At 36.5% G+C, this 26068-nt stretch overlaps 1 protein-coding gene across 6 annotated transcripts in view; it reads left to right on the plus strand.

Moving 5' to 3' along the window:
- The window catches only part of SYNDIG1 (synapse differentiation inducing 1), a 233321-nt gene that overhangs the window by 73744 nt on the left and 133509 nt on the right, over positions 1-26068 (plus strand). For all 6 annotated transcript variants that reach the window (XM_016126174.2, XM_016126173.2, XM_016126170.2 and 3 more), the window contains exon 2: positions 9195-9754. In XM_016126174.2, coding sequence (XP_015981660.2) covers positions 9275-9754 — 480 coding nt within the window. In that variant the 5' untranslated portion in view covers positions 9195-9274. The remainder of the gene's footprint in view (positions 1-9194; positions 9755-26068) is intronic.

Genomic DNA, 26068 nt, shown 5'->3' on the forward strand with positions numbered 1-26068 from the left:
TTTGTAATGCAGAACAGCCATAAGCATATGTGAATGAATGAATGTGGATGTGGTTCAATAAAACTGCGTTTATGGATACTGCCACTTGAATTTCTTAGTTTTCATGTTTCTTGGCATATATTTCTTTTCTTCAATCACTTAAAAATGTAAATAGCATTCTTAACTTGTGGGCTATACAAATGCAAGTTTTGAGCTAGATTTGTCCATAGGTTATTATCTGCCAATTCCTGGTGGTGGTGTTAGAGGTAGGTAAGATGGCAGTAGTAATGGTGGTGTGGTAATGATGATGGTGGGATGATGATGGTGGTAAAGGTGATGAAATTGACAGAGTTGGTAAAGGTGAACATGGAGATGCTGTTGGTATAGAAGCCTCCTCCTCTTTAAAAGTGAGATGGAGACTCAAAGCTAAAGGAAGTTGGTTTGGTTTGCATAGGCAGCAATGGTCCTAATAATGCAGGTTTTCTGTTTGCCACTATCACAACATTTCTTCTGAACTCCTCTGACCTTTATCAAATCCAATTTAGAATTCCTCTGGGCTCTTCCCTGGAGGTGCTATAACAAAGCCTTGCTCACTAGCATAAGTTTGGGTTGGCTTTGTAAGCAAGAAGTCCCAGGCCACCAAAAGTGTTAAGTTCCATGATGAAGTGTTTTGCTATCGTAATGTGCCATTTAAATGTTAAGTAAGAATAACTGATCTGGTTCTAAATGCTTCATTAACTATCTTTACTGCCAAATCACAGCCTTTTCTACTTGGTTGCACAAAAGGCAAATTTTAATTGTTTTAATGAAGATTTGCAAGCAGCTGTTTTCTCTGAACCTTTGGGCATTGGCAGAAATATATATATTGTTTGCTTAGCAGAAGAAAAATATTGCTGTTTACACAAAAAGCCTCTAACAGTGTTTGGGTCTAGGGAAGATTCAGCACCTCATGCCCTCCTAAAAAATTGCTTAATTGAGTTGTATGTAAAGGAATTAAAAGTATTAGGAGCAATCCATGCTTATCACACATTCCAACCATCCTGGCTAAACTAATCTGCTAATTAGTTTAATTTTCCTCCTCTGTTATATAGTTTGCTTTATTCTGTTTCTACTTGGAGATACTGCTCTGAAGATTGATTTACATGTTAAATGTAACTGTTACTGCACAAAATCTTTGGCAAATAATGTTCTAATGCAGACATTAGATACTATTTTGTAAAATTCCTTCCATCTCACACATAAACTAACTATAAACCCAACAGTGCAGATCTTTAAGTCTTCCTGCAGAAGTGGTATATAGGGAGAAATGGGTGGTGTGGGAGTGTAGGGAAGACAGATATTTTTAAATCGAGAATTGTTTACAGGCTCAGAAAAAAAGAAAAAACTAATATGGGAAAGTTTTTGTGCTTCCATTTGTCTATACTTTGCTCATGCCTCTGTCTCAAAATTATGACACTTATGACACTGATTCCCACAATTTTCACTTAATTTTGTTCTAGTTACTTTCTCAGAGCAAAGCATCTATTAAACGTTAGACATAAGTTTGAGAAAAATGCAACCTGTGTAATCCCAATTACTACATGGGTAGGTCCAAGTATAATTCTGGTGTATTTATAATGTATGATTCCCAGTAGACATACCCACATCTTTTAAAGGGTGCATGTTGTAGATGCTAAAAGCAAATGGGACATAAAATCGCTCTTATCCTGTTTTTAGTGAGGAATATTATATGTTAGCTGCAACAAGGGAGATGTCTTATTCTCACATGAAACTAAGAGATGCCAGAACATCTGCTACATTTGAGTGTCTTAATTCCTATTTCACAGTGAGGAGCCAGGCTCTCCCTGCAGTGCTTTCTTCCAACAGTAGGTTGCATGACCTGTCCGCCAATGGAGTTTCTCTGATCCAGCTAAAGTTTGGGAGACTCCTGCTTTTGCTTACCAAACACCTATGGCTTCTGTCACTCTGTGTTCCAGATCAAACATGAAATGCCTTTTCTTCACACCAAATATGTAGACTTAAGGTTCTTTGCTTTTATTATTTATTTTCATTTTCTATGCTTTGTTCTGTTTTAAGACAATTTAATTCTAACTATATATTTTCCTGAAAAAGAATGCAGTATTTTATTAAGCATTCAACAAGAGAAATGCAATCATAATTAGTCCTGTATTACACAGGAGCTCAATTATAACGGCCACCCCCAATGAGAGCAATAAAAAATGCAGTGTATCCAGACAATGGATTATAATTCAACCATAGAAATGAATGAAGTCCTGATACATACAACATGGATGAACCTTGAAAACATTATACTAAGTGAAAAAAGCCAATCACAGAGACAACATATTGTATGATTACATTTATGTGAAATGTCCAGAATAATCAAATTTGTAAAGACAGAGGGTAATTTAGTGGTTGCCAGGGCTGGAGAAGGGAGGAATGGGGAGTGGCTTCTTAACAGGTTGAAATGATGAAGATATTCTATAATTAGATAGTGGCAAGGGTTACACAACTTTGCAAATATACTACAACCCACAGAATTATAAGCTTTAAGAGAGGTGAATTCTATAGTATGTGTATTATACCTGTCAACCAATCAATGGTCATTGGAGTCAATTCAATACCAATGGTAATTTCTAGTTTGGAGTGCAGTGGAGAAGAAAACTATCCCATGCAGACAGCTCAACTGTGATACAGGATGGCTATGAGAATAGCACAGCTGTGGTATAGCTCAATTATAAAGTGGCACAGCTGTGGAATAGCATGGCTGTGAGGAAACCCTCAGCTGAGGCAGTCATGGGGCTAGACTGCTCTGCTCTTCAGTGTCTTCAATGTTTCAGTTCCAGCCAGAGAAATGGTCTATTGTGGAAAGGAAAAGCTCACTCCCCAAGCTAGAGGGGAACTGACTTGTATAGACAGAAATCCCTGCCTCTGGTTCCTGACTGGTCCACTCTCACGCAAATAAAGGCTGCAGATCCTCCTAATTTGATTGGTCCAAAAGGCACTGTCCCAATTGGTCAGAATGAAGCCACCTTAATTGGTCAGTAATGATGCCAAAGGGATATATGTGCAGCTATGATTGGCTGAGGGAAGTCTCAGTTTTACTAATTGAAATAGGATTCTAGGAACTCCTTCATAAGGACTAGCTCACATGGCAGGAACACAGTGCAGGAAGGCAGTTCAGTGCAGGCTTCTCCCTGAAGTGTAGTTTATGTAAGAACTTCTGTGTAGAAATTATTGCGATGGTGTTTTTTAAATTTGAGCCACCAGGAGCCCTTCTTAGTAGGCATCTTCTTTCTTGGGGTGCACATATCTCAACAATGCTGTTATGTTAAAAAAAAAAAAAAGTTAATGAATGAAATTATAATTTAAAAAAAAAGAAAGCAACAGAATTGGGATCTTCTTGAAATACCACATGCCTTTCAGGTGTGAGAGCTGATGATGTGGGTCCACAGTCTGACATGTTTCCTCAGCTTTCCAGGTAATGTGTAGATGTTACTCCAACTGAGTGAGGGAGGATACAGTAACCCTTGAGGTTAGATATACCTGAGTTCAAATCCCACCTACTTCTCATCCTGGCTGGAGTATCTTTTCTGTTTGTATTTTTGTCATCCACTGTTATGACTTAGAACCTTATGGAATGTGAAAGCCACCACCAGATATATTACCCCAGGCTGAATCTCTGAGGCTACTGGGGGTTTATTTTCATGGTGAAGAATTGATGAGTTTCAATCTTATACAGGCCAGAAAACCTATGTTTCCCAACTTGCTATGAGAGAATCCATCTTTCAGAGAGCAAGCTTAAATAATCCCACCTCCTGAGACTTCTTTATGAAACCAGATTATCAATTTTTCAGTTAGCAGCAAGGAATCCTACTCTTAGGGACTGAGGACACGAGCCTGTGTGACCCTATACACCCTGTGCCTATAATAAGGCAGCTTATGAATTTGCAGAGAGAATAAACTGTCCCACAGGCCTGTTTGGATTTTTTGTTTTAAAATGTTTTTGTTCATACAAGCCAGAATGTTAGCCTTTGATTTTGTGGGCCTTCCATCTCTTCAAGGTGGCTTCTGTTTGGGTATGTGAAAGCAAATCATTCATTAACATAATAGAGTTCTGAGCTTATAGATATACCAGGTAGCTACCTTGGTTTTCTCATCTATACAGAAAGCACCTCATAGGTTTGTTGGACAATAGTCTAATACTTCAGGTTCCTTCCCCAAGAACCAGGCCCCAAGACAAGATTTGAGAGCATCAGTAAAGAGCAGAGAAGCGAGACAGGAAGGGAAGGTTTCAACAAAGGGTACATTATGCATTATACTGGGGCCTTTGGAAGAGTGTGCAGGACACCCTCCTCAGACTGTTTCACCCAAGGAACAAATATGTTGGGTGTTTATTCACCAACTCACTATCTGTTATTGGCTGAAGCTGTACCAGAGGCCTTATCCTCTGGCATGGTCTATCTGAGCCAAGATGGCGTATCAGTCCCTGGAACAGTAGAAACCAGAGCATGAAGTACAGAACCCATGGATTCAACTCACCAGAAATATGTAAATTTATCATCATCCACTTCTCAACCATTGTTTCCTACCTTGGTAAACAGCACTTCAGTCTGCCAGGGGCCTGGGCTAGAAGCAGGGGTGCTTCATCCTCACATTCTCCACCCCTATTCTTCTTCTTCTTCTTCTTCTTCTTCTTCTTCTTCTTCTTCTTCTTCTTCTTCTTCTTCTTATTATTATTATTATTATTATGCACATTTGAGGAGGAACCTAAGCCTGTTGATTCTGCCTTCTATATGTCTCTTAAACTTCACACATCTCTCCATCCACAGCCCTTCCTAAGGCCCATTCACCATCACCTTGACCAGGATCCCTGCTTCCAGCTTTGTCAGTTGCATATCTGAGGGTCTCTCCTCTCCATCCTGCTCCTGAGGTTGTCAGGACAGGCTCCAGTGCTCTCACCACCATTTCCACCTTCTCATTTCTCCCAACCTTCTGCTCCATTCAGCTCAATGAGACTCTTTCCTGCTTGTTCCCTGCCTCAGAGCCCTAAATCATTTGACATGCTGTTCCCTCAACCTGGAACATCTTCTCCCTCAGTTCTGACCCTAAACTTTACCTCCTCCAAACCCTTCAGGTCTTACCTTAAATGACATCTCTATAAAAGGCTCTTTCCAAATCTCCAGACCAGGTTATTGTGCCTAGTTATTGTGCTTATTCCCTCAAGGCAGGCTTCTCCTTGCTAGAGCACTGAGCATACTTTAGTCCTTGTTCAAAGATCTTGCTTCTGTGCTGGGCTGAGCATCCTTGACAGATGACCATCTGATCATCCTACTCCACCCCCAAGCTCAGCACAATGCTCATACACAGTTGGTGTGCACTAAATGCTTGTCAGGTGCATGCATGGAAGTGCCTAGTATATGCTTTCCATATGCTAGGCACTGGATACATGCCAACTTCCTTCCTTATCTGGTTTTGGAGAAAGAAGTTCAAATTCTCTGTTTTGAACTTTTACAGATGACGTTGCATTTGAGGTTGAGGCCACCTCTGCTCAGGGCCACAGTCTACTCTGGAGAGCTGGCTTTTGATCTCCTGGAGCCTGACTCTCCAACCTTGAGGTGGTTTTAACTTGTGTTGAGAGATGATTGTTACTTGGGTGTGGGGGTTATTTTCTTGTCAGGTTTAAAAAAACCTTCTACATCCAGATTCATAGAAAAATGGTGCTTTGATTATCTTTAGATATTATTTTTAATAAAAATAGACTCAACTTTTTTATTAATAATTCTATTTTCAAAAACAAGTTACCCAAGATCATACATTTATTTAGTAACAAAACTGAGGCTAAATTTCTGGTTTCCTGACTCTTACTATAGTGCTCTTGTATCATGACATCTTAAAGTAAGGGAAAAGGTTTTCTATGCAATATAAAATTTGTACAGATATTGCATACCTACTTTTCAGCTTTGTTTTTCTTTCACAGTCTCTATCACTTTTCTTACCTGTCTGATATTTAGCCAAACTTGTGGACAAGAGAATTCTTCGAGTAGTGGTACAGAGAGCAAGAACTAGGAAAGGAGGAGTAATGGGGGGTCACACTCAGGGACAAAGAGGCCCCTTTTTTCTTTCTCCTCCCCAACAGCCAGCAGTAGTAAAGCTGCAGGTAAAGCATGAATGGCCAGCAATGCACTTCAAACAGCTTCCTATGCTCAGACTTATATAGACTCAAAGACCACGCCCAGAACATTAAGTTGGGAGCTTAGCTATTGGTGCAGTCTAGAAAGAGTTTGTCAGCAAAAGGCAACATCATCCTAGGCAGAGCAGAAGCTGTTCAAGCAGAAATAAAGAATCGAGTGAAAGATTTTTCTCTTTGTAGTCACTGGTTTTGAATATCATGGACTGAGGGGGAAAATACAGAATAAACAAAGTATTATTTGTTATATAACATAACTAATAAAATTGCATAATTATATAACTGTTGTAAAGAGCCATGGAAGAACAGCGCAGTCACTGGGCGAGGTTCCAGAAAGCGATGGTGAGGAGACTGATGGATTACCCCAACCAGTAGCAGTGTTGAGGCACTCTCTCCATTTTATCTCTGAGCTGCTGGACTCAGGCGTGGAGGAAGGCTGTTATCAGGTAGGAGTGCATGGAAGTAAACACAAAGGAAATGAGTCAAGAGGAATTATGAAGTTAAGAACTATAGATGACAAGCCAGTCTATATTAAAAGAAATATTAAAGGATGCTGCGGTGACAAAAATAAAACTCCACTAATTTCAGTCCCTCTCATTCAGATGTAATCAAAACATATAATTTTCAAAATTGGAAGAATTCATTAAAGAAGAAAATGTTCTAAAAGAATTTAAATTGTTTGATATATTCACTTGAATATTTTTAAAAAATAGTAAATAATCAATTTTAAAATCAAGCCAACTCATAAAACAGGCCAAAACTTGTGCTATAACCTACAGAATTGTGCCCTTAAACTTTAACATGCAGAATAATCACTCGTGATCATGTTAAAATGCAGATTCTGATTCAGTAGTTGTGAGTGGTATACAAAATTCTTCATTTCTAACAAACTTCCAGGTGGTTATGATGCTTCTGGTTCTCAGCAGGCACTTTGGGTGACAAATTATAGAGAGCACCTAAGAGATCTAAGCTGTGCTATAATAGCGGATTTACATTTGGGGCTTGAACAACTCAAGGAGATCACTAAGTAGGGATTATTCTAATTCCATAATACTTGATACTGTTTATTTCAACAAATGCTCTCTGAGTACCTGCTAAATACCAGGTTCTAGAAAGAGAAAGGTAACACTGATTCTTTGGTCTTTAGGAGCTCCTGGGCAGAGGCTGGGTCTGGATGTGGGGCACGGAATGTTGACATTAGTAGCTATCATTTGGGCAGAGAAAGACGCAGCCAGAGCTATAAAAGAAAACATAATGCATGAACACATCAGAAAAAGAAGAGGTTACTCTGGCTGAGCAAGAGCATTTGACTCCATTGAGGAGGCAAAATTTGAACAAATGTAACCAAGTATCTTTTGTAAGATACTCACAAGGAATTTGGGTAGGAGCTAAATCTGAGAGAATAAACTAAACTTTAAGAAGATTATTATAGTCTTGATAGTACATCCAGCAAATCACAAACCAGATGAGGGGCCTAAGTTGGAGATCAACCCAGCAGCTTCTCTGTGGAAGGAGTAAGATTAGAGAAGTGAAGTGTTTGGACTGGAAATACCTCAATAAAAATATTATACTGGCTTGTAAGATGGTCAAACAGAGATGATATTTAAATACATGGTGTGCCTTGTGTGTTACGGGTGTTCACAAGATCTTATTAAAATATTTTAATTAATGGTTTTAGTTCTCAGACTGTGAATGTGCCTCCAGAACTAAATAGTTCTTAGTGCCAGTGTGGTTTTTTGACACAATGTAACATTAATAATACCCACCAATTTCTCAGTAAGTATACTGTAGTTCGACTACTCATTCGTCAACTCTATTAAAATGTTATTTTCCAATTAGTCACAAATGTGTTTTCTCTATTTCCCTTCCTTTGATCAATCTGAAATTGTAGATTCCTGTAGATACCATCAAATAAAGCAGTTATGCTGCAAGAAGTTTCTTAAATCTCCTAGAAATCCAGAGCACCCAAAGTCCCCAAGACAGAATATTTTTCTACATAATAGTTGTTAACTTGCAAAAAGGAAAAGCCTAAGGAAATTCATTCTTTACCTCCAAAAAAAATTTAAGCTTTGTTTCTTTTCTTTTCTTTTCTTTTCTTTTCTTTTCTTTTCTTTTCTTTTCTTTTCTTTTCTTTTCTTTTCTTTTCTTTTCTTTTCTTTTCTTCCTTCCTTCCTTCCTTCCTTCCTTCCTTCCTTCCTTCCTTCCTTCCTTCCTTCCTTCCTCTCTCTCTCTCTCTCTCTCTCTCTCTCTCTTTCTTTCTTTCCATTCAAAACCATAGAGAAGAATACGATCTGGGAAGAAATAATTTAGAGGACTTCTTAACTCTATCCCAAATATGTAGATATTCCTCTAAGTCGAGCACCATAGAGGCAAGAAATTTCTAGCCCAGTACCTGGAACTGTGTTGCAAGACCAATAGACATGTGTGAGTGTTAAGCTAATTCTAATACCTATATTAGAATGTAATATACTAGAATGTGCACGTGAGTATTTCCTCAGATGGGGAATTTTGTCCATATACAATACTAATGTTATGGACCTTCTCTTCATTTATCTTCAAAATCTGTGTGGGATTTCATTCTAAGCCCTTTTTTCCTTGGGTATGTGGTTTTAGCTTCAATGAATAGCCATAGACAGACCTGGGAAGAGTCCACCCTATTACAGATTTACAGTCTTAATTTCCCTGTGGACTGTTCTGATGTTAATGTGATTGAGTTTACCCATGACTCTCAGGATGTCTGCTGGCAATCATAGGTTTTTCTAGAGCTGCAGTGGTTCCAATTCCTGCAAAGTCTCCTTCATTTAGAAACAGACTTTACGGAGATGCAAATAATTTCTGGTTTACTTTGGCTTATTTCTCTGATATAGCCTTTCTAAAATTGGTGGAATAGATAGGACTGGAATGTCACCTGATCATCCTAGCTACTGTGCATATCGGCTGACCAGTACACAACACAAGGGTCCGGACGATTGGCTCTTTTTTGGCTGTGATATTCTTTTCTCATCTCTGTTTCCATCTTCTCCAGGAGACATGAGTTCCATGAGGCAAATGTGACTCTGGAATCCAGCCTTCTAGCGTGATCCCTGGCTGGGGAGAGAAAGCACCATGGATGGCATAATTGAACAGAGGAGTGTGCTGGTGCACAGCAAAATCAGCGATGCTGGCAAGAGGAATGGCTTAATCAACACCAGAAATTTCATGGCTGAGAGCAGAGATGGCCTGGTGTCTGTTTACCCAGCACCCCAGTACCAGAGCTGCCGAGTGGTGGGCAGTACAGCATCGGCCACCTTGGACAGCAGCAGGAACGAGGCAGTCCAGCAACTGCTAGACCCCAAAACCCTTCAGCAGTCAGTGGAGTCCCACTACCGTCCCAACATCATACTCTACTCGGAAAGCATGCTGCACTCCTGGGGGGATGGCATGGCTGCTGACTGCTGCGAAACCACCTTCATTGAGGACCGGTCACCCACCAAAGAGAGCCTGGAGTACCCTGATGGGAAGTTCATTGACCTCTCGGCTGAAGACATCAAAATCCACACCCTCTCCTATGATGTGGAGGAGGAAGAGGAATTCCAGGAGCTGGAGGTCAGAGGATGTGTTTGTCATAGGCCTTCAAGAATGGGGCAAGGGGATTTGGTGAGAACCCGTGAGTGACTGGCAAAAGTCAGGGAATGAAACTAGTGTGTGATAATTCAGAAATCTAAACATTCTTGATTCCCCTTAACTCTTGAATATTTGTGGAAAATTAAAGGAGTGAAGAGAAACTAGATCACCAGTAAGGGCTTATGCAGGGATTCTGGTCAGAAATGACCAGATAGCTCTCTTGTGGGGCTACACGTGGATTTAAAGATTGTCAGCACTGGTAGGTCACTTGGGGAGACCCAACAACATCCATCCCACAGGAGTGAGGGGTCATTGGCAAAAGTGAGCAAGACAAGAGAGTGGCATGTGGTCTTAGGGCCAAATAAGACTAAAAGAGTATGTGTGGGACAATTTTGGAAGTATTTTTGTTGCCACACATGTGTGGTTTTTTAATTTGGCATTCCAAAGTGTATACTAAGGGATCACTGATATAGCTAAAACATGTTAGAAGAAATAGTCAAAATTAATAGCCTAAAGATGTGTTCATTATTCCAGGAGTCACTTTTTCAGTAGACTGGAGGGAAACAGGGGTGTTTGGACTACATTCTCAGAAATGTGCACTTTGGACATAGCGTAATATGGCACAGCAACCTCTGGTTATACAATTCATCCCTTCCCCTTCCAAGCAGCTGCCCCATGTGGGAGGGCAAGAGTGAGCTGCACAGATTTGAACAAAAGCCACATGTTTCTCAACTAGAAGGTGAGTACCCAAGCTTGAGAAAGTAATTTCACTTCTGTGAGAGTGGAGGGTATTCCTCTAGGATGTGAGTGGCAGAGAGATAAGGTCCAGATTTTCAGTCAGTTTGAAGAGGAAAGACCTTCAGGTGGAAGTGTTTGGTCAAAGGAAATGAAGTCTATATTTGGCTAAGGTAGGTAAAAATATTTTGCACGTTGAAGGGAAATGTTAAGGGCAAAGAATGAAGGATCAGTGCTGGGGAGCTGTCTATGGCAGACAAAGACATTCATCCAAACATATGTGCAGAAGTTCTGGCCTTTGGTGAGAGTCAGCATACTTCTTGTCTGAGAGAGAACGGAAGGGTGGAAAGAAGGTTAATGAACTAAAATGCTCTGGGTTGTACAAAAACTTTTTAGTTCGATGTAGTCCAATTTGTCTATTTTTTCTTTTGTTTCTCTTGCCCAAGGAGATATATCTGAAAAGAAATTCCTGTTAGTAATATCAGAGAGTTTACTGCCTAGTTTTTCTTCTAAAAGTTTTATGGTTTCAGTTCTTACATTTAAATCTTTAACCCATTTTGAGTCTATTCTTGTATAACGATGTAAGAAGATGATCTAGCTTATTTTTTTTGCATGTATCCGTCCAATTTTCCCAACATCATTTATTTAAGAGACAGTCTTTACTCCATTGTATATTCTTACCTCCTTCATCATATATTAAGTGAGCGTATAGACGTGAATTTATTTCTGGTCTCTCTATTTTGTTCCATTGATCAATGTATCTGTTTTTATGCCAGTACCTTGCTGTTTTGATTACTGTAGGCTTGTACTGTAGTTTGATCTCACGTAGTGTGATATCTCCAACTTTGTTCTTTCTCAAGAATAGCCAAAGAAAACCATCAACAAAGCAAAAAGACAACTGACTGTTTGGGAGAAGATATTCATTAATGATACATCTGATAAGGGGTTAATATCCAAAATTTATAGAGAGCTTATACAACTCAACAGCAAAAAACCCCAAACAATCCTATTAAAAAATGGGCAGAACACCTAAACAGATACTTCTTCAAAGAGGAAATACAGTTGGCTAATAGACATATGAAATGATTCTCAAGGTCACTAATCATCAGAGAAATGCAAATTAAAACCACAATGAGATATCACCTTACACCTGTCGAGCATCACTATCATCAATAAATCAAAAAACAACAAGTATTGGCAAGGATGCGGAGAAAAAGGAACCCTCATACATTGGGATTGCAAATTGATATAGCTGCTATGGAAAACATATGGAGGTTCCCCAAAAAATAAAAAATGGACATACCTTTTGACCCAGCAATTACACTTCTGGATAGTTATCCAAAGAAAACCAAAACAATAATTTGTAAAGATCTATGCACTCCAATATTCATGGCAGCACAATTTACAATAGCCAAGATATGGAAGCAACCTAAATACCCATTAACAGACAATTGAATAAAGAAATTATGTTTCATATATACAATGGAATATTACTCAGCCATTAAAAAAATGAAATCTTACCATTTACAATGACATAGATGGATCTAGAGGTTATTATTAAGTCAGACAGATAAAGATAAATATCATATGATTTCACTTATATGTGGAATCTAAGGAACAAAAAAGAACAAACTAATCAAAAACAAACTCACAAATATAGTGGACAATTTTGTGACAGAGGGGAGGGGGTTTGGGGGACTAGGAGAATGGGGTGAAAGATTAAAGAAGTACAAATTAGTAGTTGAGAGTTGGGAACGAGGATGGGGAGCTCGGCACAGGGAATGCAGTTAGCAATAATATGATGGTTAGGTGGAGGAAGGGAGCAATTGAGGGAATCATTTTATGAACAATGTAGACATCTAACCAATGTCCTGTATACTTAAAACTAATTTAAATAAATAAATTTATTTTAAAAAATGCTCTGGGTTAAAGAGGAAGGAAATAAGGAGCCCATGTTGGCTGAGGGTCCATGAACACATGAACACATAGCCTAATGAACACATCTTTAGGCTATTAATTTTGACTATTTCTTCCAACATGTTTTAGCTATATCAGTGATCCCTTAGTATACACTTTGGAATGCCATGGATCCCAGAGAGGCTTGACCATGAGGAGACTGGAGACACTCAGAGCAGTGATGTGGAAGAAGTGACCATTCTAGAAGAGACTATTGAAGAAACTGCCAAGCTGCAGTGGGGGTCTGTGTGACTATTGTTCAGCAGGTAAGGCTTTTAGCAAAGCAAACTCCAGGCTTCCTGCCTACAAGATGGGGAGGCTGGAAAAAACAAGAAAGCAGAGGTTTGGCGTAGAATCAGACCCACACTCCCAATGCCCCAGACTGGGTAGAAGACCAGTGAAATCATGAGGAATTGATAGGTCAAGGGCACCAGAAATGTCAGGATTGGAGTTACAATGAAAATCAGAAACAGCTGAAGAGAGTTGCTTTAGTTAGAAGAGAATTTTAGAAATGAGGGGGAGGGGTGGAGTGATGTAGCAATTCCTATGAATGGAGTCAAAATTCAACTGACAAAGAATGGAGAGAAGTTGTTGGCATGAGAGAGGCTGTTCGATGACATCTGTTAAAGGGAATAGAGGGTGTGAGCTCTGGCCATTCTAGAGTTTTGAGAAAGTTGGGAGAGTGTTTTGGCTTTCATGCAAAAAGCCTCTAAGTATCTACTGTTTTCCAAGGTCTGATATTTTTGCTGAAAGCAAAGTATAAATGCCACTTATCTGCATGAAGTTTGGGAAGCAAATATATAAAAATGCAATTTCAGTATAACACAAGAGTTATGAGGATAGACTACTTAGTCTACTCTGAGAACCTCTAAAGGAGGGGATAAGGATCCTGCACTGCATCTTGAGGAGGAGAACCACACTGTTATGCAAGAAGGGTTGTAAGGAGGTGGTAAGAGAATTCTAGTACAATGGAACATTGTGAGGAGATAAAGCATAAAGACACCCAACCTAGATCTGCAGGGAACAGTAACTGGTAAAAACTGCTAGGACCTATAGATTATTGTGAGGTCTTGGAGACAAGATCAAAAAAAAAAAGTAAGGTTTCATTACCTTCCCAGACCTCTAACAGAGACTGAGTATGGAGAACCATGGAGGGTTTTCAGGCAGGAGTGCCATGGTCGGATCTGTGTATTCAGAAGCTGTCCTGGCTGCAGAGTGGGTCAAGAGTGTAGGGGAGATGGAGATGAGAAGGCAGGGGGTATGGTGTTAGTACAAAACCCAATGCACAGAGCCTATCGGGGGCCTATTGTAAGAGATGGTGAAAGAGAGAATCAGGAAAGCATTAAAAGTGAATACTTAAAAAGTAAAATTTGCCATTGTTTGGAGATGATTGGAAGGAAGGAGTCAGGCTTCTCTTGTGCAGAGATCTTTCCAGTCTCCCAAGTGGCCAAGTTAGCCACCTGAGGATTTTTAGCTTTATTAGGAGTTTTTGAAAAATCAATGCCAATATGTAATACCTACCAGCAGTGAGATGTTTGGAATAGTTATAGATTAAAACAAATTTTTGAATGTATCCATCATTCGTTTGTCACTTATGTGGGCTTCATTGCTCCCCTCCCTCTCATTATATCCATATACTTTATATCCATTTCCTTGAGTAAGTACATTATGCCAAGGTCAGATGAGAAGATGATCAGCCTATTTTCTTAGTTCTCAGTTAACTTCCATCATGTGGCTTTATAATGAACTAAACACAAAAGAATTTTATTTCACTTTTCTTAAGACTTGCGTAGGCTTCTGATCAAGCTTGCAAATAAATACAACCAATATTTAAATTAATTCTTTTACATAGCATGGCTTATTTCACATTTTTGGCAATCAGTTACTGAATTCATTTTGTTGCAACATCTTTCATGGAATGACTTCAGCCAGGTGATGAGGTTTGTGGAACTCCACAAAGATTCAAAAACAAGTCAGAGATTATCTTTTAAATTAATGCTAGGAGATGGGTAGCTGGAGTAACAGACGTTTTTAAATGGTTGATCCAAAGCTATAACAGGTAGTTCAGGCTGGTGGAGAGGTGAACTCTGTTAACCTATCTATCTTTAATGATAGAGCAACTGGAATCTTTATCATAATAATAGTACCTACTATATATTAATATTTCTATAGTGACCTCTGAGTGTAGTAGTAACATGGATTGTGTTTGCTTATATACCTTAGCCATAAATAGTACACCCAATGCCATTGAGGGAACAAGTTGTTTAAAATATGCTTCTTAGGCATGTAGTAAGACTTTCTGGTTGACATCCAGATAGCAAACACAGACCAAGAAATGGTTCCTTCTTCTCAGGCTGTGAAAGGAAGAAATCGAGAGCCCTCAAGCATTCTGTCGACTCTGGATGTTGAATTGCCACCTGTTTGCTATGACTTAGATTTTTAAGTTTCCTAATACCTTATAGTTTGTATATATTAACAGTTTGTATTAACAAAGCAATTCTGTAACAGAAAAAAAAAAAAAAATATATATATATATATATATATATATATATATATCTCCATAAAGGATTTCAGGGGCATCACTCAGAGTGGTTGCTTTGGTCCTTTAGGAATTCTATAAAAACAAAGGTATTTTTTTCAGCAATATTCTTATGGTATAGCTATGATCCCCTTTATTTTGTCTTTATGCAAATAAAAAAAAACTAATGACTGGTGCAGTAACTGTTCTAAAACTTATTCTTTTTCCTATTTCATGAAATAATAAAGAGGCATGTATCAGTCATCATTTGCTGCATAACAAATCCCTCCAAAGCTTAATGGTTTAAAACAACTACTATGTATTTAACTCAAGATTCTTAAGTTAAACATTTGAGTGAGTATCGGCTAAATAGTTGTTGCTCTGCTGGTCTCATCTGGGTTTCCTAATTGGTCTGTGTTAGCTGATGCTCTACTAGGCAGCCCTTCTTTCAAATGTTGGCTGATCATTGCCTGGGGTGACAGAGGTGACTAGACCACATGTGTTTCATCATCTAGCAGTCATCTTTATCACATGGAAGCCATGGTAGGGAAAAGGGAGTGAATCCCAGTGTACAGGGCTTTTCAAGTCTTTGCTTGTGTTACACATATTGTTGTTTATTAGCTAAAGCAAGTTACATGGCCAAGCCCAAAGTCAGTGTAGAAGAAACTAGGGTAATAGTATTGGAAAGTGCCAACAAATTGGATGCTAGTATTGTAGCATTCTATCATAGAGCAAAAATTTTGGACTATTTGGCATAATTTTTTAAAGAACTTTTTATTTAACAGAGTAACAACAGTCATGATTATATTATTATGGAAACAAAAAACACAGCACATATTGATCTGGAGCTCTTCTCAGAAGGCAGTTCTACTTCAGAAAAAAAAAGAAAGAAAGTCAAATCAATGTTAACTTCTTTGGGAGTTCTACAGGCTCACTTGGTCTGCAGAAAACTGCAGTCCTCAGAAAGCCATTGCCCTGGTTAAGAGCAGGGGCCCTTGTCTCTGGAGCTCTTGTTCACTGGGAGACCTGCCTCTTATCTGTTCCCGTATTGCTCTATCTGGAGAAGTTCATCTCTAGCATTTATAATGGAGACTTCCCTAATCCAGAGAGGTTTGCTTTCCTGATATACATTTTTGCTAAAACATATAGAGTTTTCAGTTTGCCTTTGAGGCTGTGGTATTAACGTGATTGGATTCTTTTGCTAATTTCAAGAATCTTTATGGAAAGCCCTCAAAAATTATGATTTTCCATGCCCTACCCTAAGAGAGTGAGCTGCTAGTCACAGTGAAGGATCAGTTGTGGTTCATATCAGGTGGAGGATATCACAGGGGCTCTCTGAGGGATTAACAGAAATGCAGAGATGGCTGCTCATCACTCAGTATGCCTGTACTCGCTATGACTAGGGGACCTAACTTCAGGGTGCCCTCAGGACACTCCAGCTATGCGATAAATTGGGCCTGGTACCCCAAAGCTCTAGGGCCTCCTCTCTGGTTTTTCACCAGTGTCATTCAGTTCCCAACTGGCAGCTAAAACCACAGTCTATAGGAACACCAATAGTATAAAACCACTTCTCCTTCTATACAAATAAACTCAGAAATATTGTAGGCACATATAATAAGCAGTTCTGCAAAATATGATATTTGAGTTTAAAGTTATAAAATGAAGTGGGTGAAGTTCAAGGATAGAAAAGCCTAATAGCCCTCTTGTTGTTAGAGAGGCTTATCAAATGTTGAAAGGCTGATTATTACGCATTCATATAACAATGCAAAACCTTTTGGATCCTAGAGCAAATGGAAATCATCACTTAGAAACAGTGTTCAAGAGGGTTGAGACTTTTCTTCACCAAAGGAAGAAAGAGGAAGGAAAACACATATTTATGGAGCCTACCCTCTGTGCCACACCCTTCATGCACATTTTGCTATCTGATCCTCACATTAACACTGGCAACAGTTACTATTACTGTCCTACCTTTTACAAGAAGCTTGGCAGATGTCCAGGGCATCACAGTGACTTTCCTGGCAGCTCTTTGATCTGAGACATGCTGATTTTATACTTTGACCTTCCAATAGTGATGCTGTTCTTTCTACATTAGAAAAAAATGTTCGTACTAGAACGAATTGCTATTCAAATAAAGCATAAGGAGACAGAGCTGGGCAGTCACAGGACACTTCTTCACTTCTGTGAACCCTCTGCTAGGGCTGTCTAAGGTCTTTGAGTCTGCTCTCTCTTTTAAAACTTGAAACATGTTGGGAGAGATAGAATTTCATAACTTCAATGTGGCACTCACATATGCCTCGTTCATAAATATGAACAAAGTAAGGAAGACTCAATAGACATTTGATAAAACCCAAAACATGAATGAGACAGAACACTACCACCAAAAATATAACAATTGACCCAGAGGAAAAAGAAATAATGCAGATAATAATAGGCAACTTTTTGAAAATTGTTTTTAGTATCCCTTCAGCGATTTGAGGGAGCTTGTTTTGGGAAGTGGGATTTGGGGTTTTGTTTTGTCTGTTTGCCTCATTGCACTGGCTAGGACTTCAAACACAATGTTGAAGAGAAGTGGTGAGAATGAATATTCTTGCCTTTCTTCTGGTCTTAGAGAGGGACGCATTCAGACTTTCACGATAAAGGATAATGCTGATGTTCTTAATTGAGTGTAGGAAGTCCCTTTTATCAGAACTTTGTTAAACAGTTTTTAAAATAAAAAATTGGTGTTTAAGTTTGTCAAATGCTTTTTCTGTGTTTATTTAGATTATAATGTGTGAGATTTTTTTGTCTTTTATTCTATTAATATGATCTATCAAATTAACTGATTTGCCGATACTAAATCATTCTTATATTTGGGGATAAATTCCCCTTGGTCATGGTGTATATTCTTCTTTCAGTATTACTGGATTTAATTTTCTAATAATTTGTTAAGAATTTTTATGTCTGTGTTCATGAGGGATATTGTTCTGTAGTTTTCTTGTGTTATCTTTTACTGACTTTGGTATCAATGTAATACTGGCCACATAAAAAAGGTTAGGAAGTGTTCCCTCCTCTATTTTCTCAAATATTCTGTAAAGTATTGGTTTTATCTATTTATTTATTTACATACGTACGTACTTACTTACTTATTTTTACATTAGTTTCAGGAATACAGTATAATGGTTAGACATTTATCTAATTTATGAAGTAAGCCCCCCTATTACTCTAGCACCTAACTGGCACTACACACAGCCTTTAAAAATATTTTCTAGAAGTATTTTTATACGTTTAATATTTTCAGTGAAGCCATCTAATCCTGGGCTCTTCTTTCTAGGTCAATTTTTTATTACTGATTTGATCCAATTCATTGTTTTAAGTCTGCTTATTTAAAGGAAATCCTTCAATATTCTTTTCTTCTTAACTTCATTTTAGTAATTTGTGCCATTCTAGGCATTTGTCCATTTTATCGAAGTTACCTAATTTGTTGAGATAAAATTGTCATAATATTCCATTTAAATCTTTTAACCTTCTATATGGTTGGTAATGTCTTCTCTTTCAAACCTTATTTTAATAATTGGAGTTTTTCTGTTTCTTCCTTTGTCATTCTAGCCAGAGGTTTATAACTTTTGTTGATCTTTTCAAACAGCTGACTTCTGGTTCCATTGTTTTCTCTTGCTTTTTGATTTTCCACTTCATTGATTTACATTTATGTATTTATGCTAGTCTTCCCTCTTTCTCCTTTAGGTTGAATGTGCTCTTTATCTAGTTTCTTTAGGTGGGAGCTTAGTCAGTGGTTTGGGATTTTTTTTCTTCATAATATAGGTGTTTAAAGCTATAACTTTCTCGCAACCATCGTTTTAACTACATCCTCTAAATTTGATGTGTTGTGTTTTTTTTTTACCTAAAGTATTTTTAAATAACTACTGTGGTTTTTATTTTATTTATTTATAAAAAGTGTTTTTTAATTTCCAAATATTGAAGGATTTTCCACAATTTTCTATCATTTACTCCTAATTTAATTTCATGTGGTTTAAGAACATAGTTTGTATGATTTTTTAAAAATTTATTAAGATTTGATATCCAGTCTAACATATGTGTTCCAGGAAATGTCCCATGTGCATTTGTGAAAGAACATGTATTTTGTCATTGTGTGAAGTATTCTATAAATGTTTATTAAGTCAAGTTGGTTGATCATGATGTTCATGTCTTCTGTCTTTGCTGTTTATATGCCTGGTTGTCCCCTCAATTTTGTCATTTTGCTTCCCGTATTTTGGGACTCCATTAGCAAGTGCATGCATATTTAAGTTATATGTTACTAAATTTTTGACCATTTCATCATTATAAAATATCTCTATGTTTAATAATATTTCTTGTTTTGGGGCCTTTTTTGTGTGACATTAATACATCTACTCCAGCTTTCTTGTTATCACTGTTTGCCTCATATATCTTTTTCCATCTTTTGGCTTAAAATTTATTTCTGTCTCAGAATTTTAAGTGTGTTTCACAGAAAACACATAGTTAGATCTCATTTTTTATTGTCTTACAATTTCTGTCTTTTAATTAGTGTTTAGTCCAATTGTATAAAATGTAATTTATATGATTAGATTTATGTCTGCCATTTTGATTTTTGCTTTCTACATGTTTCTTGGTTTTGTTGTTGCTGTCTCTCTTTTTCTCCTTACTGCATGAATTTTATGTGTTAAGTATGCATTTACATGGACACCATGTCAGCCAAGGATGTGAGAACTTACCAAGCTCCTCTCTAGTTCTCTCATTTCCAAGAGCTCCCTATTAAATTCCTGGGTTACTTTCCAGTATACTTCTTAACACAACCGGGAGTATAGTCTAAGGAGAGTACAAGGGTTTCCCATTTATTTCTGGGACCAGATTTTCTACCCTCTATTCTCAATCAATTCAGCCCTTTCGGCAATGAAGCAACTAGTTTTCATGATTAGTTCCACCCTAGTAGGAATACTTTATGGACCAAGCTGGTGATGGACTTGAAATATTCCAGGACAAGAACACCACAAAATTGCACTATTCTTACTCAAAATTCAGCAGTGGTTGTAAGTAAATACTTACTTACCTAGGGCTTTTGTCTATATCGAGAGACCTAATAAGGCCATTTTGACAGTCTCATCTAGCTGTTTCTTGAGGACAAGATTTGCCTACCTCTTGACTCTGCCATATCAGAAGTCTTGCTAGGATATTATCTTAAGTGCTACATATGCATTTTCCAGCATGTAGATCTGTCTGTATCTAAATACCCACTGATGGCTTATGGTGAAGTTAAGAACATTAATCAAATTAATTATCTTTAAATACTATCAAATATATGACATATATATTGCTGAAATTATTAAAAATTTAAATTATTTGTTTTCCTCTCTTGGAATAGTATGTAAATAAAGATATACATTTAGATATTCCACTGTTTTTGGATTTATGTGTGGATTATTCACAAAAAGTTATCTTTTTATCTCTTTATAGTCTCATCTCATTTTGCAGTGCTCAAACTGCAAAACCACCTTATTTTATAAAGAAGCATGGTATCATTAACTTCAGCTCATCTTAAAATTAAATTTACTTTTACAAAATAAATATTTGCCACCACTGAGGGCATGCTAAGTACAGGCATACCTTAGAGATAGTGCAGGTTCAGTTCCAGACCACTGTAATAAAGCAAATATCAAAGCAAAGCAAGTCACACAAACTTTTTGTTTTCTCAGTACATATAAAAGCTATGTTTACACAGAAATGTGGTCTATTAAGTGTGCAGTAGCATTAGGCCTAAAAAAATGTATTTATTTTAGTTCAAAAATACCTTATTGCTAAAAGAAATGGTAAACATTATCTGAGCCTTCAGCAGGTTGTAATCTTCTTGCTGCTGAAGGGTCTTTCCTTGATGTTAATGGCTGCTGACTGATCAAGGAGGTGGTTGCTGAAAGTTGGAGTGACTTTGTCAATTTATTAAAAGTAGGCAACAATGAAGTTTACCAAACTGCTTGACTCTTTCTTTCATGAACGATTTCTCTGTATCATGTAATATTGTGTGATAGCATTTTACCCATGGTAGAACTTCTTCCAAAATTAGAGTCAATTCTTTCAAAACCTGACACTGCTTTATAAAATAAGTTTATACAATATACCAAATCCTTTGTTGTCATTTCAAAAACCTTCACAGTATCTTCATCAGGGTAGATTTCATCTCAAGAAACTATTTTATTTGCTACTCCATAAGAGGCAACCTCTTATCCATTAAAGTTTTATCATGAGATTACAGCAATTCAGACATATCTGCGGACTCTATATTTAATTCTATTTGTTGTCTCCACCACATTGGCAGTTACTTTCTCCACTGAAGTCTAGAACCCCTCAAAGTCATCCATTAGGTTTGGAATAAAGTCCTTCCAAACTTTTGTTAATGTAGATACTTTAACCACTTCCTATGAATCATGAATATTCTATTGTAAATATTTTTTATTGTTCAATTACAGTTGACATTTAATATTATATTAGTTCCAGGTGTACAGCATAGTGGTTAGATGTTTATATAACTTACAAAGTGATCTTCCAATTAGTCTAGGATCCTGGCACTATACATAGTAATTATAATATTATCAATTATATGCTGTATTTTACATCACTGTAATTGTTTTTGTAACTACAAATTTGTAATTCATAATCCCTTAACCTTTTTTACTCAGCTCCCAAACCCTCCTCCCGTCTGGCAATCATCATTTTGTTTTGCGTATTTATGAATCTATTCCTATTTTCTTTGTTCATTTGTTGTTTTTTTAGATTCTACATAAGTGAAGTTATGTGGTATTTGTCTTTTTCTGTCTGACTTATTTCATTTAGCATAATACCCTCCATGTTGTCAAAAATGACAAGATGTCATTATTTTTTTGTGGCCAAGTAATACTCCATTGTGTATACGTACCATTCTTCATTATACAGTCATCTATAGATGGACACTTAGGTTGCTTCTATACCTTGTATGTAGTAAATAATGTTACAGGAAACATAGGAGTGCATAAACATTCTTGAATTAGTGATTTGTATTTCTTTGGATACATATCCAGAAATGGGATTGCTGGGTATTTATCACATGACAGTTCTATTTTTTAATTATTTGAGGAATCTCAACACTGTTTTCCATAGTGGCTGTACCAATTTGCAATCCCATCAACAGCACATCCTCCCCAACACGTCTAGTTTTTTGATTTATTGATGATAGCCATTCTGACAGGTGTTGAAATGATATCTCATTGTGGTTTGAATTTTCATTTTTCTCATAATTAGTGACGTTGAGCATATTTTTATATGTTTATAGGACATCTATATGTCCTTGGAGAAATGTCTATTCATGCCCTCTTTTCAATTTTTTAATTGACTGTTTGTTTGTTTTGGTGTTAAGTTGTACACGTTCTTTATACATTTTGGATATTAACCCCTTATCAGATGTATAATTGGTGAATTACATATCTTCTTCTTTTCAGTAGGTTGTCTTTTCATTTTGCTGTTGGTTTCCTTTGCTATGCAAAAACTCTTTAGTCTGATGTAGTCTCATTTGTTTATTTTTCTTTATTTTTTTTAAATTAAATTTATTGGGGTGACATTGGTTAATAAAATTATATAGGTTTCAAGTGTACAATTCTATGTTACATCATTGTATATTGCATTGTGTGTTCACAACTCAAGTCAAATCTCCTTCTATCACCATGTATTTGACACTGTTTACATTTATCCACTTTCTTTCATCTCCCTTTCCTCTGGTAATCACTAAACTTGTCTGTGTCTATGACATTTGTTTGTTTGTCTTGTTGATTTGCTGTTTTCAATTTTATCTCCCACATATGAGTGAAATTATGTGATTCTTAGCTTTTTCTGACTTATTTTACTTAGCATGATAATCCCAAGATCTATTCATGTTGTCACAAATGGCTATATTTCATCTTTTCCTATGGCTGAGTAATATTCTATTGTATATATGTACCACATCTTTATCCAATCATCTATCTAAAGATACTTGGTTGTTTTTGGCCACCAAGAATGATGTTGCAATGAACATAGAGGTGCATATATCTTTACAGATAAATGTTTTTCAGTGTTTCGATCATAAACAAATGCTGCATCTTGTCAAAGGCTTTTCCTACATTATTAATAGGATCATATGATATTTACCTTTTATTTTGTTTACATGATGTAGCACATTGATTGATTTGAATATGTTAAACCATTCTTTCTCCCCTTTGGGGAAAAACCCACTTGATCATGATGTATAATATTTTGAATGTACTATTGTATTCGATTTGCTAGTATTTTGCTTAGGATTTTTAAATCTGTATTCATCAGAGATATTGTTCTGTAGTTTTCTTATATTGTGGTATTCTTACCAGAGTTTGACATCAGGGTAATGTTGGTCTCATAAAATGAGTTAGGAAGTTATCATCTCTTCTTTAATTTTTCGAAGAGTTTAAAAAGGACAGTTATTAAATCATCTTTAAATGTTTGGTAGAATTCACTAGTAAAACCATCTGGTCCTAGACTTTTACTTTTTGTGTGGTTTTTGATGATGGTTTCAATTTCCTTATTATTGATCCATCTATTTAGTTTTTTCAATTCTTCATGCTTCAGTCTAAGAAAGTTATATGTTTCTAAGAATTTGTTCATTTATTCTAGGTTATTGGATTTCATGACATAAAATCTTTCACAATATTATTGAATAATACTTTGTATTTCTGTGGTTTACCGTGTAACTTCTCCTCTTTTAATTCTGATTTTGATTATGTGTGCCTTTTGTCTTTATTCCTTAGTGAGTCTAGCCAGGGGCTTGTCAATTTAACTGATACTTTCAAAGAACCAGCTCTTCATTGCACTAATTCTTTCTATTGTCTTGTTCTCTATTTCATTTGATTCTCCTCTAATTTTTATTATTTCCTTCCTTCTGCTGACTTTGGGCTTCATTTTTCTTCTTTTCCTTGTTCTTTAAGATGTAATGTTAGGTTGTTTATTTAGGATTTTTCTTGTTTCTTGAGATAGGCCTGTAATGATATAAACTTACCTCTTATTATCACTTCCCATATCCAAAAAGTTTTGATATGTTGTATTTTCATTCTCATTTTTCCCTGTGTTTCTTTTGATCTCTCCTTTTATTTTTTCTTTGACCAAGTTGTTCTTTTTTTGGAGATGACTTAGCACTGTAGCTAAAAAATATACTTGGTATGATTTTAATCTTTTTAAATTTGTCAAGCTGTTTTGTGTCCCAACAGATGGTCTATCCTTTCATGTGCACTAGAGAAGAATGTATAATCTGGTGTTTTAGGATGAAAGGCTGTTGAAAGGTTGGTTATGTTCATTTGGTCTAATGTGTCATTTAAGGCTGATATTTTCTTATTTTCTATTTAGATGATCTATTCATAGTTGCCAATGTGATATTTAGGTCCCCTTGTATAACTGCTTTTTTGTCAGTTTCTCTCTTTAGTTCTGTTAGTAGTTGCTTTATATATTTTGGCATGCCCTGATTTGCAGCATATGCATTGATAAGTGCTATGTCTTCTTGATGTATTGTCCCCTTTATCATTATGAAATATCCATCTTTATCTCTTGTTACTTTTTTTTATCCTGAAGTCTATCACATCAGATATAAGTATGGCTACACCCACTTCTCTCTTGATGCTGTTAGCTTGAAGTATCATTTTCATCCTTTCTTTTTGAGCCAATATTTTTCCTTGAAGATGAAATGTATTTCTTGAAGTCAGCATATGGTTGAGTTTTCTTTTTTGATCCAATCTGCTACTCTTTACCTTTTCATTAGAGCACTCAATCCATTTACCAATCATTATTGATGTATGAGAACTTCCTACAATGATATTATCTTTTTATTTCCTGGTAGCTCGGTGTTTCTATTGTTTCTTTTCCCTGTGTTTCTGTCTGTTATTTTTGTTTGGTGATATTCTATGTTTTTTCCTGTTTCCTTTTTATGTTATGTATTTCAGTTCTAGATTTGTGTGTGTGGTTACTATTAAGTTTATGTAAAAGAATTCTTATGTATAAAGTAGTCCTTTTTTCTTCAGTATGCATCTTATCTCCATTCCCTTTTACAAATTCAGAACTTTACCTCCCTTTTATGTTTTGTTATCACAAATTATTCCTATTTATTCTGAGAGTTCATTTCTGACCATAGTCTTCTCTCTCTCTCTCTCTTTTTTTTTTTTTTTGATGTTTTATCTCCTTCAATCCTTATGTTATATTTAAGTGTATAGTACCTTATTCTGAATAAGGGTTGCAATTTCCTGCTTCCGGCTGTCTATTAGTCATGTTATTCATAGTTTTATATCCTTTTTCATTTTTGTTTCAGGTAGAAAAATTCCCTTTAGTATTTCCTGTAATGCACAGGAAAATTTCTTCAACTTCTGTATGTCTGGAAAGGTCTTTATTTATCCTTCATATCTAAAGAACAACTTTGCTGGATATATTAATTTTGGCTGATAATTTTTCTCTCTCAGTAATTTGAATATTTGACTCTACTCCCTCCCAGCTTATAAAGTTTCTGCTGAAATATCCTATGATAGCCTAATGGAATTTCTTTGATAGGTTATCATCTTCTTTTCCCTAGCTGCCTTGAGAGTTCTTTGTCATTAATTTTTGACAGTTTTAGATATAATATGCCTTGGAGAAGGCTTTTTTGGATTGAGATAATTAGGTATTCTGTTTGTTTCTTGGATGCAGGGATCCAATTCTTTCCATCAATTTGGGAAGTTCTCATTGACTATTTGTTTGGATAGGCTCTCTGTTCCCTCCTCCCTCTCTTCTCCTTCTTATATTTTTGCATTACTCCTTTGCTGGAGTCATATAGTTTTTATAGAGTTCTTTTATTTTTTCTCTACTCTCAAGTCTCTTTTTCCATCTGCATCATTTTCAGATTTCTGTCTTCAATATCACTAATTCTTTCCTCTATCTGGTCAGCTCTATTTCTTAGGCTCACTATTTCATTCTTCATCTCCTTCATTGAGTTCTTCAGCTCCAAAAATTTAGATTTGTTTCTTTTTTAGTTTCAATCTCTTTGCTAAAGCATGCCTTTTGTTCATTGATTTTATTTCTGAGTT

This window comes from Rousettus aegyptiacus, unplaced genomic scaffold (assembly GCF_014176215.1).
Source record: "Rousettus aegyptiacus isolate mRouAeg1 unplaced genomic scaffold, mRouAeg1.p scaffold_m13_p_12, whole genome shotgun sequence".
Classification (NCBI taxonomy): domain Eukaryota; kingdom Metazoa; phylum Chordata; class Mammalia; order Chiroptera; family Pteropodidae; genus Rousettus; species Rousettus aegyptiacus.